This window comes from Somniosus microcephalus, chromosome 2, assembly GCF_052327205.1.
Source record: "Somniosus microcephalus isolate GS21.2 chromosome 2, FLI_Smic_1.0, whole genome shotgun sequence".
NCBI classification, from domain to species: Eukaryota; Metazoa; Chordata; class Chondrichthyes; order Squaliformes; family Somniosidae; genus Somniosus; species Somniosus microcephalus.
This window is the reverse complement of record NC_140988.1, coordinates 129051585-129070165: the sequence shown is the minus strand read 5'-3', so window position 1 is coordinate 129070165 and position 18581 is coordinate 129051585. Positions and strand designations below refer to the sequence as shown.

The 18581-nt window shown below is 41.1% G+C and overlaps 1 protein-coding gene across 33 annotated transcripts in view; it reads right to left on the bottom strand.

The window, feature by feature from the left end:
- Window positions 1-18581, bottom strand: part of ank2b (ankyrin 2b, neuronal) — a 1120520-nt gene that overhangs the window by 270084 nt on the left and 831855 nt on the right. For 26 of the 33 annotated variants that reach the window (XM_085962266.1, XM_085962253.1, XM_085962237.1 and 23 more), the window contains 3 exons: window positions 17622-17807; window positions 13730-13753; window positions 9152-9250 (listed from right to left, as the gene is read on the bottom strand). In XM_085962266.1, the coding sequence (XP_085818392.1) occupies window positions 9152-9250; window positions 13730-13753; window positions 17622-17807 (309 nt within the window). The remainder of the gene's footprint in view (window positions 1-9151; window positions 9251-13729; window positions 13754-17621; window positions 17808-18581) is intronic. The other 7 variants (XM_085962239.1, XM_085962251.1, XM_085962260.1 and 4 more) reach the window with 1 other exon arrangement.

The window sequence follows — 18581 nt, the reverse complement described above, 5'->3', positions numbered from 1 at the left end:
TAGATTGGTTCTTATTCTTCTTCCCATGAAGGAGTTGTGCTGGTGATAACCTGCTCTCTAATGGATTAATACAGTAAACTTCAAAATTCCAATTCAAATCACTGCTGCTGTCCCACAACTTCATGAGATCTTTTACTGTCAGTTCGGGCTATCCCATGAGTTTATCCAAATACATCTAATTAAAAATTGAAGTTGTGTGAATGACATTGCATTCATTGGCAAGATATCTGAACACAGTACTTGTAAACTGTGAATCACTGTCACTATGACTTCATTAAGTATTTCATGTCTGGAGAAGCTCTCATATATCTTATCACTTTTTTTGTCTGGGATGTTTTGTATTGTGCACACCTCTGAGTAAATTACATGGTACTCAGTAAATATTAAGCAGCTCTTCCTCTGATACATCAAGAAATCAGTACCAACTGTTTACTGCAGTTGGTGTGGTTAGGATTCTATTTGCGTGTTTGGTCTATATTTTAAACAAGATGGGCAATTTATGACTAATATCCTGATTTATTTTGGGAAAATATGTATCACATGATCATTATTTAAATTTCTCTATGGCCATATGCTAGTTATGAATCTTTTGCAACAATTGTTATAAACAATGTTTTGGTATTACTGCCTTAATCCCTTTGTATACTACTCTGTTACTGTTAACTCCTCTTCCAGTGCATTTGAGTTTCTGAACAGCAATATCGATTATTTGTGCCCATCCCTCCACTGAGGATCCCAGACATCTCACCATTTCTGCCTCTGTTCACATTAGCCTAATCTTTTGGCCAGATACTGGCACACCCATAATAAATATGTCAATTTAAGCTTGAATATTCACATGAGATTTTGAATTTGGCTTTCGCATTCTGGTTCACTGCTTGTGGTTTGCCTGATGTACATGATGTACCCTCGGGTCATAGCTCTGCAGCCCGACCATCTTCTTTTGTATTCACAAAGAAGAATCATTCAAAAATTTCAAAAATAGTGGCTTGCAGTATTTCTCAACACCAAAGATATGGCCATACATAAATGGATTGAATCTTTTGTAAAATATAATGCTTAACATCTTTTTCCCAAGCTGTACAAACCCTGTCTCTGCATGAATCGATGAACGTGGCACTTAAGTGACAGTTCATTACTGACCATCATACTTTTGGAACAATACAGTTCCTAATCACAGAACTGTGATGCATCAGCTGAAAATTTTATTGGTCTTTCAGGATTGCAGAAGTTGACAATTACTTCTTGCATGAGCTGCCTCTTTCAGTTTTCCTATGTTTTTGTCTGTGATTCTAGTTCCACTCAATAGTCTTAATAGTGATAATTTTCCAAAGCATCTGTATGAATTGACCCAGGTCATTAATATACCTAGGAGTCTCCATACTCCTTTCTTGTATGATGGATGTGGCCCATGGCCAGCAGCTGAGTGCTTCCTATTTTCAGGTTTAATATCTTCACTAGTGAGGATCACCAATCAGCTCAATGGCTCCAAATACACAATTGTGATTAAGTTTCAGATTGAATTTTGTGTTCCCCTTTGGACAAACACCACGTTATTATGCAATTTGTCAACATGTTGAGCTGTCAGAGATTTTATACCATATGATTTTGTGATATACTTCTGGAGTTGAAATAATAGCAAAGGGAAGCCACAACAATCTGTATCTCTCATAAGGAATATTGAATGACTTGGATCTTATTTCCTTCAGTTTCAGTCACTAGAAACCTGAGGATGCATCTAACATGATAAAATATTTTACATTTGAAAATTGTGCCAAAAATTCTCAAACTTTCAAATCTTGAAATGTTCTCTTTCCAAAAACCTATTTCAGGTAATTGCAGTCCAAGCAAATCTGTAGCTTGCCATTCCTTCTGTCAGTAATTCCCAGTGAGCTCAGTCATTCTGTTGGTTCATCTAATTTCTTTCTGACCTCTAAAATCATTTTTACTTTTTCTCACAATGGAAATAATATACTTATAAATGGGTAGACTGGTGAGATGACTTGTTTATCAACTGTGATTTAGAGTTCCTCTGGTAAGCAGCACAATTCTTGAAATAAATTCTTACATTTCAAACCTTGTGTCATTTTGAACTTTTTTTTTTTTTTTAGAGATTCCATTTTATTGGATTGAGCTTTTCACATTAGATCTAAAATTGGTGGGATATCTTTCTGCACCTCTCCAAATAACAGCGTGTTCGTGATGTTTTTGTAGGTGATGTTTGCAACATACCTTCCCTTTCACTGGTATGTCTACTCTTAAGTATCCTGTAATTCTTTTGTCTTAATCTCCTTCAATTTAGGTCTACGATGTAATCTCTTCTAATCTCACTCAGATAGGATGTTCACTTGTGCTCCTTTATCCGTGTTAAATTGCATTACTGTTTACATAGATACATAGATACATAGAAGATAGGAGCAGGAGTAGGCCATTCGGCCCTTCGTGCCTGCTCCGCCATTCGATGAGATCATGGCTGATCTTTTAATTCAGTATCCCGTCCCCGCCTTCTCTCCGTAACCCTTAACCCCTTTTGCCCGTAGAAATATATCTAATTCCCTCTTAAATATATTTAATGAGCTGGCGTACACTGCCCTCTGTGGCAATGAGTTCCACAGGTTCACCACTCTCTGAGTGAAGAAATTCCCCCTCATCTCTGTCCTAAATGGTTTAGCCCTTATCCTTAAATTATGTCCTCTAGTTCTGTTCTCACCCGCCAAGGGAAACATTCCTTCTGCATCCAGTCTGTCTAGACCTGTCAGAATTTTATACACTTCTATGAGGTCCCCTCTCAATCTTCTAAACTCCAGTGTGTACATCCCTAAACTACATAGTCTCTCCTCATAGGTCATTCCCGCCATTCCTGGTATCAGCCTGGTGAATCGCCGCTGCACCCCCTCCATGGCAAGAACATCCTTCCTCAGATGAGGCGACCAAAACTGTACACAGTACTCGAGGTGTGGTCTCACCAGTGCCCTGTACAGCTGCAGCAAGGTATCCCTGTTCCTGTATTCTAACCCTTTTGCTATGAAGGCCAGCATACCGTTTGCCTTCTTGACCGCCTGTTGCACCTGCATGCTCGCCTTCAGTGACTGGTGTACAAGAACACCCAGGTCTCTCTGTACTTCCCCCTCTCCCAATCTATTGCCATTTAAATAATAATTTGCCCTCCCGTTCCTGCACCCAAGGTGGATAACTTCGCACTTGTCCACATTATAGTGCATCTGCCATTTATCCGCCCAATCGCCCAGTCTGTCCAAATCGCTCTGGAGCTTCCTGGTCTCTTCCTCTGAGCCCACCCCCCCTCCTAGTTTAGTGTCGTCTGCAAATTTGGAAATGCTGCATCCGACTCCCTGATCCAGGTCATTAATGTAAATTGTGAACAGCTGGGGGCCCAGGACAGATCCCTGTGGTACCCCACTTGTTACTGCCTGCCATTCAGAAAATGAGCCGTTTATTCCAACTCTCTGTTTTCTATCTGACAGCCAGTTCCCTATCCACGCCAAAACTTTCCCCTTTATCCCATGAGCCTCAATTTTCCATGCTAATCTTTTATGTGGGACCTTATCGAAGGCCTTTTGGAAGTCCAGGTACACCACATCTACTGGCTCTCCCCCATCTATTCTACCAGTTACTCCCTCAAAAAATTCCAATAGATTAGTCAAGCACGATTTACCCTTTGTAAATCCATGTTGACTCTGTCCTATCCTGTCCCCATTTGCTAAGTGCTCCGCTATTTCATCCTTAATGATGGACTCCAGCATTTTGCCCACAACTGATGTAAGGCTTACAGGTCTGTAATTACCTGCTTTTTCCCTACCCCCCTTTTTGAATAGTGGGGTAACGTTAGCTACCCTCCAATCCATCGGCACTGTTCCCGAGTCTAATGAATTCTGAAAAATCATCCTTAGTGCATCCGCTATCTCTAGGGCCACCTCCTTCAGTACCCTAGGATGCATGTTATCAGGCCCTGGGGATTTGTCCACCTTCAATCCCTTTAGCTTCCTTAACACCATATCCTTAGAGATATTGATTTGCGTCAGTTCCTCCTTTGCCAATGTCCCTATTTTTCCCGATATCCCAGGGAGGTTTTTTGTGTCTTCCTTCGTAAAGACTGACCCAAAGTATGCATTTAGTTGATCTGCCATTTCCTTATTTCCCATTATATATTCCCCCGTATCTGACTGCAATGGACCAACTTTGGTTTTCACCAGTCTTTTCCTTTTGATATACTTATAAAAGCTTTTGGAGTTAGTTTTTATATTCACTATTAATGGCAGAACCCAATCCCTGCCTGAATTGCAAATACTACATGCATATAAAATTCTGTGTGATTTTTCATCCACAGAGTGCATTTGATTTTTCCTGTTCTGTGATTTACAACATCTCACATAGCAATTATTATTGTCACATCTATGCAAGCTTAAACAATGGCTGTGTGACTTTTGGGTTTATGTTGTGTTCCACATCAACCAATTATCTCTTTTTTTCTCTCTCTTAAATTTGACAGGTCACATTTCAGATTTCTCATTTGAATGTTTATTAATCCCCTACCTAACAACTCTCCAGAATGGTTCAATTTTCATCACTGCACAACTCTTTGTCTTGTTCTTTTATGCAACTTCATTTACAATACTGATCAATGGTTTTGCCCATTTTCTAGGAACATGCAAATAATTGTGCTCTTTATATGTCCCATCACAATTCATTTTGGACTATAGAATTCACCTGGTTATATTTCAATAAATATTAAATAATAATGTAATTAGTTTCAATTTGTTGATTTTTTGGGGTAACTTAAATTATGGAATCCAGAACCCAACTGCCCATTAGCTATAGCTTGTAATTATCATTGCACAAGTCAAATTATAGATTGATGGAGTATTCTTGTATGGTGCAATGGAGTTACACCTGGAAAAGCTTTAGGGTATAATACACCATCCATAAACATGCAAAATGGCTACCTACCCTTACAGTGGATGTCAACTGGCTTAACCTGTTCGTTTATCACTCAGCCAAACTTGCAAATAAAAATAATGGACCAAGGGCTATAAATCCATGCTGTCTGGCCTAATTCATTAGGATAAAATAATAAGCAATGACACTGTAATATCAATAACATGCTGAATCAACGTTCTTACCAAATATAAGGTACAACACACCAATTCAACAAGTCATTAAAGTTTTACAATAAAACATTTGCTTTAGGCACTCCATATCTTGACCATCAGCTAATAGGTTAAACATAGGAATTTCCTCAGAGCTGCTCCTGCTCCCACTCCATCGCCATAACTTCATAAGAACATAAGAAATAGGAGCAGCAGTAGGCTATTCGGCTTTCGAGCCTGCTCTGCCATTCAATGAGATCATGGCTGATCTTCTGCCTCAACTCCATTCACCGGCCCTATCGCCATATCCCTTGATGCCCTTACTAGTCAGAAATCTTTCAACTTCTGTTTTGATTATACCCAATGACTGAGCCTCCACAGCCCTCTGGGGTAGAGAATTCCAAAGATTCACCACCCTCTGTGTGAAGAAATTTCTTCTCATCTCAGTCCTGAATGGCCTACCCTTTATCCTGAGGCTGTGGCCCCTGGTACTAGACTCCCCAGCCAAGGGAAACATTCTCCCAGCATCCACCCTATCAAGCCCTGTAATAATTTTGTATGCTTCAATGAGATCCCCTCTAATTCTCCTGAATTCAAGAGAATACAGGCCTAGTTTACTCAATCTCTTCTCATACGACAGTCCCGCCATCCCAGGAATCAATTTCGTGAACCTTCGTTGCACTCCCTCTATGGCAAGTATATCCTTCCTTAGGTAAGGAGACCAAAATTGTACACAGTACTCCAGGTGTGGTCTTACCAAGGCCCTATATAATTGGAGTAAGACTTCTTTACTCCTGTACTCAAATCCTCTTGTAATGAAGGCCATCATACCATTTGCCTTCCTAATGGCTTGCTGCACCTGCACATTCACTTTCAGTGACTCATGTACAAGGACGCCCAGGTCCCTTTGAGCATCTGCATTCCCCAATCTTTCACCATTTAGGAAATACTCTGCCTTTCTGTTTTTTCTACCAAAGTGGATAACTTCACATTTATCCACATTATAATCCATCTGCCATGTTCTTGCCCACTCACTGAGCCTGTTGCTATCCCCTTGAAGCCTCGTCACATCCTCTTCACAACTGACACCTACCTTTGTGTCATCAGCAAATTTGGAAATGTTACATTTAGATCCTTCATCCAAATCATTGATATAGATTGTGAATAGCTGGGGCCCAAACACCGATCCTTGCGGTACCCGACTAGTAACATCCTGCCATCCTGAAAAAGACCCGTTTATCCCTACTCTTTGTTTTCTGTCTGTTAACCAATTCTCAATCCATGCTAGTATATTACCCCCAATTCCATATGCCCTAATTTTGTTCACCAAACTCTTTTGTGGGACCTTATCAAAGGCCTTCTGAAAATCCAAATACACCACATCTACCGGTTCCCCTTTGTCTACTCCATTAGTTACATCCTCAAAGAACTCCAATAGGTTTGTCAAACAGGACTTCCCTTTCATAAATCCATGTTGACTCTGCCCAATCTTACTATTAGTAAAGTGCCCAGTTATTGCATCCTTTGTAATAGATTCCAGCATTTTCCCAACTACTGATGTGAGGCTAACAGGTCTGTAGTTCCCCATTTTCTCTCTCCCTCCTTTCTTAAATAGCGGGGTTACATTTGTTATCCTCCAATCTGCAGGAACCGTTCCAGAATCGATGGAATTTTGGAAGATGACAACCAATGCGTCCACTATCCCAATGGTCACCTCTTTCAAAACCCTAGGATGTAGGTCATCTGGTCCTTGAGATTTATCGACTTTAATCCCATTAATTTTGCTAGTACTGTATTTTACTAATAATAATTTCTTTAAGTTCCTCATTCTCGCCACACCCTTGGTTTTCTCGTATTTCTGGGAGGTTTTTTGTGTCTTCCTCCGTGAAGACAGAAACAAAATATTTATTTAATTTCTCTTCCATTTCCTCATTCCCCATTATAAATTCTCCCGTCTCTGACTGTAAAGGACCTACATTTACCTTCACCAGTCTTTTCCTTTTCACTTACCTGTAGAAGCTTTTACAATACGCTTTTATATTTTTTGCTAATTTGTGCTCATATTCCATTTTCCCTTTCTTTATCAATTTCTTGGTCCCCCTTTGCTGATTTCTAAAAAGATCCCAATCCTCACACTGACCGCTTTTTCTGGCAACTTTATAAGCTTCCTCCTTTGACTTAATACTAGCTTTAATTTCTTTTGTTAGCCATGGTTGCATCACTTTTCCTTTTGGGTTTTATGCCCTAGGGGAATATATGTTTGTTGCAAATTATGCATTATTTCCTTGAATGTTAGCCATTGTATGTCCACCTTCATACCTTTTAGTGTAGTCTCCCAATCTACCATGGTCAACTTGTCCCTCATACCCTTGTAGTTTCCTCTGTTTAGATTGAAGACCTTAGTTTCAGATTGGACTACATCACTCTCAAACTTAATATAAAATTCAATCATATGGTCACCTGTCCCTAAAGGCCCCTTTACCACAAGATTATTGATTAGCCCTTTCTCATTACACAGTACCAGATCCAGAATAGCCTGTTCCCCGGTTGGTTCCTCCACATACTGATCCAGGAAACCATCTCGCATGCATTCGAAGAATTTGTCCTCCACACCATTAGTGGTAATTTGATTTGCCCAGTCAATATGTAGATTAAAGTCCCCCATGATTACCGTATTGCCCTTGTTACATGCACTTCTAATCTCTTGATTGATACTGTGCCCTACATTACCACTACTGTTTGGTGGCCTATACACAACTCCCACCAATGTTTTCCGCCCTTTGCTGTTTCTTAGCTCCACCCAAACTGATTCCAGTTCTACATCCCGATCTGCTAAGCCATGATCTTTTATCTCTACCTTACCGATCTCATCTCTTATTAACAGCGCTACGCCACCTCCTTTTCCTTTTTGTCTGTCCTTCCTAAATGTTGAGTACCCTGGAACATTCAGTTCCCAGCTTTGGTTACCCTGCAACAATGTCTCTGTAATGGCAATTACATCATACCCATTTACCTCTATTAGTGCCATTAATTCATCCACCTTGTTGCGAATGCAACGTGCATTTAGATAAAGTGCCTTCAACTTTGCCTGTTTGATATTTTTCTGCACTTTGACCCTCTTTACTGTTGGCCTTTGTTTCTGCTCCCTACTAGCTTTGCTGACTACTTTTCTAACGTGCACTTCCAGCTTTGTTTCTCTCTGTTCAGGGTTTCATTATCTCCTTATGTGGCTCGGTGTCAAATTATTGTTTTATAATGCTCCTGTGAATCGCCTTGAGACGTTTTACTATGTTAAAGGTGTTATATAAATACAAGTTGTTGTTGTTCAGTCACACGTCCGGTGAAGTTACGGCAGCGGAGTGGGAACAGCTCCGAGGAAATTCCTGGCCATGGTTGGAAAAAAGTTATTTTCTTCAGGAATCAGCAATTGATCAAAGCAATAACTATATTTGAGTGTTGAACCATCTCAGGAAGATGACAGTATTTAAATCAATTCTGTTCACAAATAAGCATTCAAAACCTATATTTGAATATTACTCACTTCCAGTGGAAGTTGAGTTTTATATAGTGTCAATGTGTACATCCATTAAAAAATGTGAAAGGCAATTATTTATTTGAGACTTTCATTTAGATTCACAATACCTAGTCTTTTCTACCACAACTTCACTACAGGTAACGTGAAGGTGAAAGATTTAACACTTGCCCTTCACGTGAGGGTGTCCCAATACTTATACTGGCAGATTGATAAGCTCCCATACTGGGAACTGTGCTCAAGTCCTAATAGGAAATGCCCTTCAGACATAATTGGCCCATCGGATTGTTGTTCTTAGCAAGCCATGAGATGTGAGAAGTTTGCTATTCTGCAATACTGTTTCTCAGGGTGTAGCATTAAATCATCAGAAAACTCAGCTCCTTCAAGAGATTCAGTGCGATATTGATGGAAGCCATGTCCAGACTATCCTACCCTGCCTTCGTAGCTGGAGAACAGTGCGGAGTCAGAAGGAGGAAAAATAACTAAAATCAAAACCAGAAAGAAAAAAACTTACCCGGGCTGTGAAATCCACAGCAGCTCCTCGGTTTAATAGCAGAGTGGCTACATTCACGTTTCCATAGTGGGCAGCAATGTGCAGAGGAGTGAAGCCACTCTGTGAATAAGAGGGAAAGATATTGAAAATGTAAACCTAACCAGTGTATAACTTAACTTTCAAGGTGCTTGATACCCAGATCTACAATAAGGTCCTTGCGCACCCAAAAGCAGAATCTTAAACAATGACCACCTCAATAAATACTGAGCTATTCCACAGCAAACAAGCAACTCGGGTCACTAGAGCATGCCTTTGTTTTACTGGTGGAATCAGAACACCATCAGGACACTGGAAAGTATAAGACTCTAATTCCCTGTTTTTTCTGGCAGAATTATATTTATGCACCTCTTTCAGTTCATTAGCTGCATCCTGTGGCTGTATTTGAACTAGGTAACGGAATCCAGTGAGTTGCAATATGGTGGTGGAGTGATTCCAGACCACAGGCAGATATACTTTGGCTATGTGGCTCCAACTTGTAGGGGAATCACTTCAAGCACTGTCAGGTTAAATTTTCTGTAAGGTTGTCACTACCACAGTTATTGTAATATGAGGGTAGATTTTCTGATGCATGCACATGGCAGGCGAGGTAACTCGCTGCATGCAAGGACCCAGACAACTTACCCTATATTATCATTGTGCTACTTAATGATGAGTTTCTAGCTGGAAAATTATCCACTGTTTACAAACTGATAGTACATTTAGTGCTTAAAGGAACAATGGGATAGATTTTCAACTTTCTGCCAGGGGTAAAGCTGATGGTAATGCGTAGGTCCCTTGCAGTCAGAATCAGGGGAATTTATAATGGGGAACAAGGAAATGTCGGACCAATTAAATACATACTTTGGTTCTGTCTTCACAAAGGAGGACACAAATAACCTCCCAAATATGTCGGGGAACATAGGGTCTAATGAAAGGGAGGAACTGATAGAAATCAGTATTTGTAGGGAAATGGTGTCAGGGAAATTGATGGGATTGAGGGCCGATAAATCCCCAGGGCCTGATAATCTACATCCTAGCGTACTTAAAGAAGTGGCCCTAGAAATAGTAGATGCATTTCTGGTCATCTTCCAAAATTTGAGAGACTCTGGAACAGTACCCATGGATTGGCGGGTAGCTAATGTTACCCCACTGTTCAAAAAGGGTTGTAGAGAGAAAATGGGGAATTGGGGAAAATGCTAGAGTCCATTATAAAGGATGTAATAGCAGAGCACTTGGAAAAAAGTGACCGGATCGGACAAAGTCAACATGGCTTTACAAAAGGTAAATCATGCTTGACTAATCTACTGGAATTTTTTGAGAATGTAACTGGTAAAATAGATAAGGGAGAACCAGTGGATGTGGTGTATTTGGATTTTCAAAAGGCTTTCGATAAGGTCCTGCATAAGAGATTAGCGTGTAAAATTAAGGCACATGGGATTGGGGGCAAGGTATTGACTTGGATAGAGAACTGGTTGGCAGACAGAAAGCAAAGAGTTGGAATAAACGGCTCTTTTTCCGAGTGGCAGGCAGTGACTAGTGGGGTACCGCAGGGATCGGTCCTTGGACCCCAGCTATACACAATATATATTAATGATCTGGACGAGGGAACTAGATGTAATATCTCCAAGTTTGCAGACGACACAAAGCTGGGTGGGCGTGTGTGCTGTGAGGAGGATGCCGAGAAACTCCAGTATGATTTGGATAGGTTGGGTGATTGGGCAGAAGCATGGCAGATGCAATATAACGTGGATAAATGCGAGGTTATCCACTTTGGTGGCAAAAACAGGAAGGCAGATTATTATCTAAATGGCAATAGATTGGGAGAAGGGGAAGTGCAATGAGACCTGGGCGTCCTCGTGCACCAGTCGCTGAAAGTAAGCATGCAGGTGCAGCAGGCGGTTAAGAAGGCAAATGGTATGTTGGCCTTCGTAGCGAGAGGGTTTGAGTACAGGAACAAGGATGTCTTGCTGCAGTTGTACAGGGCCTTGGTGAGGCCACATCTTGAGTATTGTGTGCAGTTTTGGTCGCCTTATCTGAGGAAGGATGTTTTTGCCATGGAAGGAGTGCAGCGAAGATTCACCAGGCTGATACCTGGGATGGAAGGAATGACGTATGAGGAGAGATTGGGTCGATTGGGCTTGTACTCGCTGTAGTTTAGAAGAATGAGAGGGGATCTCATCGAAACTTATAAAATTCTAACAGGACTAGACAGACTAGATGCTGGAAGGATGTTCCCGATGGTCGGGGAGTCCAGAACCAGGGGTCACAGTCTAAGGATAAGGGGTAAGCCATTTAGGACAGAGATGAGGAGGAATTTCTTCACCCAGGGAGTGGTGAACCTGTGGAATTCTCTGCCAAAGAAGGCAGTAGAGGCCAATTCATTAAATATATTCAAGAAGGAGTTGGATATATTTCTTAAGGCTAAAGGGATCAAGGGATATGGAGAGAAGGCAGGAACAGGGTACTGAATTTGGATGATCAGCCATGATCTCATTGCATGGCGGAGCAGGCTCGAGGGGCCGAATGGCCTACTCCTGCTCCTATCTTCTATGTTACAGATTGGCTGCCTGTTGATGCAAGATCAGGTCATTATCATAATAAAATGGTGCTCCCCATTCATAACACAAGACGCGCAGGGAATACACTGAGTTCATGGGCGGGATTTTGGGCAGCAACAGCATGTAAGCAGCTACTGGCAGCTCTATTTTTAAATGGACCTTTCTGGTTTGTGCGAGGGAAGGAGGCAGATGCCCAGTATCCGAGGCCCAATGCTTGACATGACAGTACACTGGATGGCCCTAGTGTGAGGTTAGAGCACCCAATGGGAAAAAAAATAATAATTTCAGCTTCCCCTGCATTTCCATTGAGTAATTGCAGCACTGCCCAGGTGCTTCAGGTATTGGGAGCAGCCTTAATTTAAATAAATTATGCAGCTTTAATGAGACTTTTGTATATTTTGTGCACAGGCTCCCAAAGCGTTACATGTCAGCCAGCCACAGTGGGTGACCCCCCACAGAGCGTATTGGGTGCATGGTAGGCCCCAGGCCTCTGTGCCCGAGAATACAGAGAACAGGCATCTGATGCCAGCCATTATATTAACTGTGTCATTGCTGCGTGATGGTGTCCATGCTGTTGGATGAACAATTGTGGCGTAAACAATGCAAGTATACTGAATGATAATCAACAGCCAATTACTGGGAAACAACAGTCAGTAACACAGATTATAAAAACTAACTCAATTAAAAGTAATTTTAGAAACCGTAGGTTCTGGAGTAGCTCACTCCCAGAAATAAAGGAGCAGATTTTACCTTTCGGGTAAAAGCACACTGGCCAGTCACCGTGACAGGAGCATAGAAGCTGGAGCTATTTCAAGGGCTAGGTCTCATTTAAATAGAACTGGAGAGCTGTGGGTGCCAAACGGGTGTCACTGTAGCTTTCTGGATTCGGGCTGGCACAATATCATGCGGCTCAGGGGACACCTGACTAGGAGCAAGGCAAGTACTGGGGATGGTGAGTCCGGGACGGCAGTTGCCCAGCTTATTCTTGTGGAGATCGAGGAGTACTCCTGCTCCTTCTGGCCCCACAAAAATAATTTTAAACTTATCTTTTGGGGCCTCTTCAGCTGTACTAAACTAAGCAAAGCGTGCACCGAACTTTCTCTACCCAGTTGTCTCCCAAAATGGCAGTTGGGGTCCTATGTGCGTCATAGGATTCTGATTTGCACATTAAAAGGGTCTACTGCCTGTAACAGCAGTGAGCCACTTTAAAAATGGCGGCGGTCGGAGCATCGGCCTTAAAGGGGCAGTAAGTCTACCAACCCCATTTTGAGGCTGTTAACAGCAACTTGACCAATTTAAAATCAGCCCCAAAGAGTGATTTTGTGGTACTGTGTATTGGAATACCAACATATAGGCCCTAAATTTCTGACAGGGTTGTCCCAATTTCCTCCCACAATGAGAGATCAGTAGAACCTCTGGGAAAAGAACGTAAACGTTCATTTTGGGCTGTTTCACTGGAGACTCCGCCAATTTGCTGCTGGAATTACGACGGGAGATTGGGAGAACTCCTGCAGAACTTCAGGCCCATAGCATCTTAACATAGGCAGACACAGGTGCGTTCCACCACTCTACTCAACTATTGATCTGAACCATGCCACACGTGGAGACATGGAGTGCAGGCAGGGCATCTCACTGCTGGAAGGGGGAGCAGAGAAAGGAAAGTCAAATCTATTAGATTTATTGTGCCATTGCCATACATGACAACTGGCCAATGCAAGTCATTGGAGGTGGTCTGAAGGCAGGCTACCTGCCTGTCTTCTCTGTAGCAGAGGTGCACGGGTTGGAAAAGCTAATGCTAAGGAGAAAAAGCATAAATTCTGAGTGTGCCTGCCCTTCATAATAAGGTAAATGTGCTCAAAAAATAATAAAGCATAAAAAGAAAAGAATATTAGAAATCTGAAATTAAAAACAGAAAATCCTTTCATTTGAAGGATTTGGAAATGTAATGATATAAGTATTTTAAAATATAAATGGCAAAATATGAGAAGGTCTAGATATATACCTCTGTGGTCCTATTCACCATCATCTGGGCCAGCATTAATAAGAAGCAGAGACATTATTGTAAAAAGGAAGAAAATGAAAATTTTAAGCTGGAAAGAAGCACTGAAACAAAAGACTGTCCATCAGTGAAGACATTAAGCACAACCGAAATCTGCACAGCGAACACATTGTGTACTGCAGAATTAATATAGAGACCTGTATGGTTATGCATAATCTGTATGAGATGACTATTATAAGCAGCATCAAATATATCCTAAGGTCGTGGGAAATGTGATGGTATATGTATAATGCAGCTTATCAGCAATGTGTCTTAAATGTCCATTTTAATTTAAAACCATTATATAGGTATGAGTTTACAAGAACATAAGAACACAACCCCATACCCTCCACCGACCATGTACAATTCACCTTTTTAAATGAATCTACCAAACACGCTCAATCTTCTGAGGGAGTGACTAATCCACAGGTCAGTTTCAAAATGATAAAGTACTACAGGTATCAATTATTTTACCGACTTATGAAGATAGTCATCCAAAACTCCAGGATATTAATCGACTGCACGAGCCACAATAAGAGCTTTGAGAGTTGTATTCCACAACTGACACATCCACAGTCCCAGAAGACATGAACCATCATGTTCCAGATTATTTCATCATTTTTGTCTACCCGTATAAACTTCAACCCCATTCTTAATCATTTATCTAACTCTCTTTAAAGAAAGCAAGAGGGTAGGAGGTTGCAGTTATTAGGTACTAGCTTTCTCATGGTGTTGAAATAAGGGAGTGATTGATGAGATGGATTTGAAGCTGGGGTAGAGGATTTTGTAGATTTGTTTTAATTATAGAGAGCATTATGATTGTTTATCCTACACTAAAGAGTTTCCCAAAATGTATAATGTTCAGCATGTTCATGTAACATAGGAACAAGAGTAGGCCATTCAGTCCCTCGAGTCTGTTCTGCCATTCCATGAGATCATGCCTGATCTGTTTCCTAACTCCATTTACACGCCTTGGCTTAATACCCTTGGCTAGCAAACATCTATCCATCTCAGAATTAAAATTATTAATTGAGCTGACATCTACTGCTTTTTGTGGGAGAGAGTTCCACACTTCTACAATCCTTTGCATGAAGAAGTGCTTCCTAACTCTCTTCTGAATGGCCTGGCTCTGATTTTAAGGTTATGTCCCCTTGTTCTAGACTCCCCCACCAGAGGAAAAAGTTCCTCTCTATCTACCCTATCAATTCCTTTCAAAATCCTAAAAATCTCAATCAAATCACCCATAGCCTTCTATAGTCCAGAGAATACAAGCCTAGTTTATGTAATCTGTCTTCATAATTTAACCCTTGGAGCCCTGGTAATGGGTTTCACTCTGAGCTATACACAATGGTCTTGAAATTCCATGAGGGGTCTTCTGGTCTCCTGCTGTAACTTTGATGGGAGATTGGTGGAACCCCCAGAGAAACAGCATAAACATCTGTTTTCAGCCATATATGCCATTTCTAGAGGGGTTCTGCTGATCTCTTTCCTAAGTTACGGCAGGACATCGGGAGAACCCCTGCAGAACTTTCAGGCCAATGTCAGGACTCTGGGCACCAGCTTCTAAATTCAAAATGCAGGCATACCTCCCACCAGATGAGATACACTCATTTTACAAGTTGCGAGAACACCAGGAAAGTTGACTGGACACACACATATCTTATTAGACTACCAGCAAGATCATGCGCACATGTTCTGTGAGACCAGGAAGATTGGACACATGAATATTTTGTTAGAAAGCCAGGGGACTAGTACACATGCAAACCTGCTACACCACTGGTGAGTTGGATGCACATATCTTGATAAGACCACCAGGCAGATCAGATAAACGCATCCTGTCAGGTCACCAGGGAGAGTGGACATACAAACCTGCTGGATCTTGAGAGAGAGAGAGAGAGAGGCATACACAACGCCAGAAAAATTAAATGCTCCATTCTTGGTGTGATCTCAGAAAGCCCAGAGTGAGAAATGAAGGGGTAAAGACATCTCCCACTTTACTTAGCTACATGATGTCACATGTGGGCAAAATGGGACAAATAGCTTCTGCATATACACTGAACAAAAGGGGCAGTGGTGTTAGGCACACATGCAGCACATTTTATTGCAAAAGAGCATCCAAGTCTCAATCGGAATCCTAATTTAGATAAATTTCAGAATGCCCCAATTATATTCAAATTAAATTCAATTAAGTTTGACTAAGGTGTTTTATTTGATTCACAGCTCATTCCTGTTGATTCCTTTCTATGTATTTGAGCTATTATTTTGCCAATTTATTTCGATACATGGAGGGCACCTTCATGCAGTGAGCAAGCATTAAGAGTACTTACAAAAGAAAGAAGAAGTAATGTATTGAAGATCCCATGGGTACAACTGCCTAGTCTCAAGACATATTGAATCCCTAATCACCACACACAAACATACCAATCAATTTACATGAGCAATGGATGGAGCAGTGTGCATGCATTTAACAGTATAAGTGGCAAAATGATCAAAGTTGCATCTATCAGATGACTTGTATGTAAATTAAGTACTATTACAGGTTAAATGTAAAGAAAGCAAGCTTAGAAGCAGTAGGGTGTTTATAACATGTGGTTTTGTACAAACTGTCTGGTACAAACAGATTCCATTATTTGTATAATGTATTTAACATTACACTTTTTCATGTTTTCATACACAAAACACATGTTGTATAAACAGAATACTCAATAGAAAACTGAAACACAGAATTTATTCCACTTGCAAGGAAGACCTTACTAACAGACTTTATTATCAGGCTTTTCTCTATTGAGTATTCTCTATTAACTCTAGCAGTGTGCAAGGGTGCAGTGCAGATACCCTGGGTAGCATGATGCCAAAGTGGCCCCAACAAGAATACATTCTGCAGCAGATGGCAGCATTGGTAAGAGTTGTGACTACCATGGTGATTAATGATTAGTTATGTTATGAAGCTGCAAACTTTCCTGGAGAAATGTTGTTAACCAAGTCAGCACATTTTGAACAGATGCCTATATTATAGCAACCATTTAGGAACTGAAATTACATGTACTAGTATTCATATTAGTGAAAATTAACTAGTGCAATACTTCATCAAATAATCTGTAACAAGTAGAATCACTTGTGTCTGTCAAGTGTACAGTGTTATGCTTTGCTTCAGATTTATGCATAATTGCAGGCTTTTCTCCAAACACCAATCCAAATGATTCTCTGGGTGTAAATCTCTGTGTCCTTGGTGCAGTAAATCCATTCTTCATAAATAAGTTTACAGTTTTGCTGCACTATCAAAAAGAGGAAATCTTCTCCCTCTATCATTGTGTAAGTGTGGAGTGACTAGGTAGTGCAGCATGTCACTACAATCCTCCACATGCAGCGATCCCAGTTTCCTGCTGCACACCAGGGAATGTGCCAAGCAGAGGCTAGGTCTCTCCCACAGAGAGGGAAGATTTGAGAGTGAGCTGCTTTAAGGCCACTCCCTTTAGCAAGTCACAGAAAAGGATTGGTGGAAACCCATGAACAGATCACTTGTCCAACCTGAGCATGTGGAGTATAGTGTGTAGCAAAGGGAGGAAATAACAAAGAGAATGGGGGATATCAGTAAAACAAAATAATTTGTTACGTATCATACAATTCCTGTGTCCACGGGCATTATGTGGGATGAAGAACAAATTCTATATAAACACTTTAAATCAGCCAAAGATATCAGAATGAATGCACTACTGTGAAATGAAGAAACAACCTGTTGCAAAAAGGGTTAAGACACACAATCTCACTAAAATGGCTTTATAAGTGACTTGGGGTGATGGATCATCATCCTTTTCAGTTTTATAAGCAGTCTGTTATAATGCACAGATTGCCCTACCTTTGACTGTACATCGGCATTGTGGTCATTCTGTAGCAGCAGTGCCGCAGACTTGGTATCATCTTTCCTGGCAGCGATGTGCAGGGCAGGTAGCCGCACCTTTCCCTTGGTGTCATTCTCCAGTAAGATGGCGACTACTTGGTTGTGACCTTGTTGCAGTGCAACAGCTAGAGGAGTGAATCCATCCTGGCAATACAGAAACAAGAACTTTACTTCAACAGAAGATAGCTTTGTTTTGGTTACTTGAAAGTTTGAACACAGATTTTACAGACCAGGGCAACAAGCCCACCACAAAAGAAAAATAACAACTTGCTTTATAGAGCCTCTTTAACATAGTAAATGTCCCAAAATGCTTCGCCAGAGGAGAAACACTAAGTAGTAATGAGAGAATTGACTGAGAGTTTTGAGGAGGCTTTTGAAGGCAGGGAGAGAATTAGCAAGGTGAAGGGATTCCAAAGGGTAGGATGAAGAAGCTCTTCTAATTATGGAGGAGTGGAGGGAGGGGGAATGCACAAGATGTCAGGATCAGAAGACTGAACTGAGACGTAGGGTTGAAGGAAATTCCAGAGGTAGTGTGACACGAGCCTCGGAGAGACTTGTAAACAAGGATCAGGATTTTGAAGTCAGTGTGTTGGGAAGTGGCTAACCAATGGAGGTTGGCAAGGACAGGAGTGATGGGTGAGTGAAACTTAATGTGGCACAGGATGTGGGCCAGAAATTTCAGACAACTTGGGTTTATGTAGAGTGGACATTTTAGAGGCCAGTGAGAAAGGCATTTCAGAAGTCAAGCCTGGAGGTAACAAAAGCATAGTTAAAGGTTTCCGCAATCCAATGGAAAGAAAAATTGAACAGGTGCATATTGAGCAGCCGATCCACTACCACCGCTGAAATTGAATTTTACCTTGTTTATATCTTCTCTTCATCCCTTGAAAATTTTAAACACTTCTATTAAAACACCCC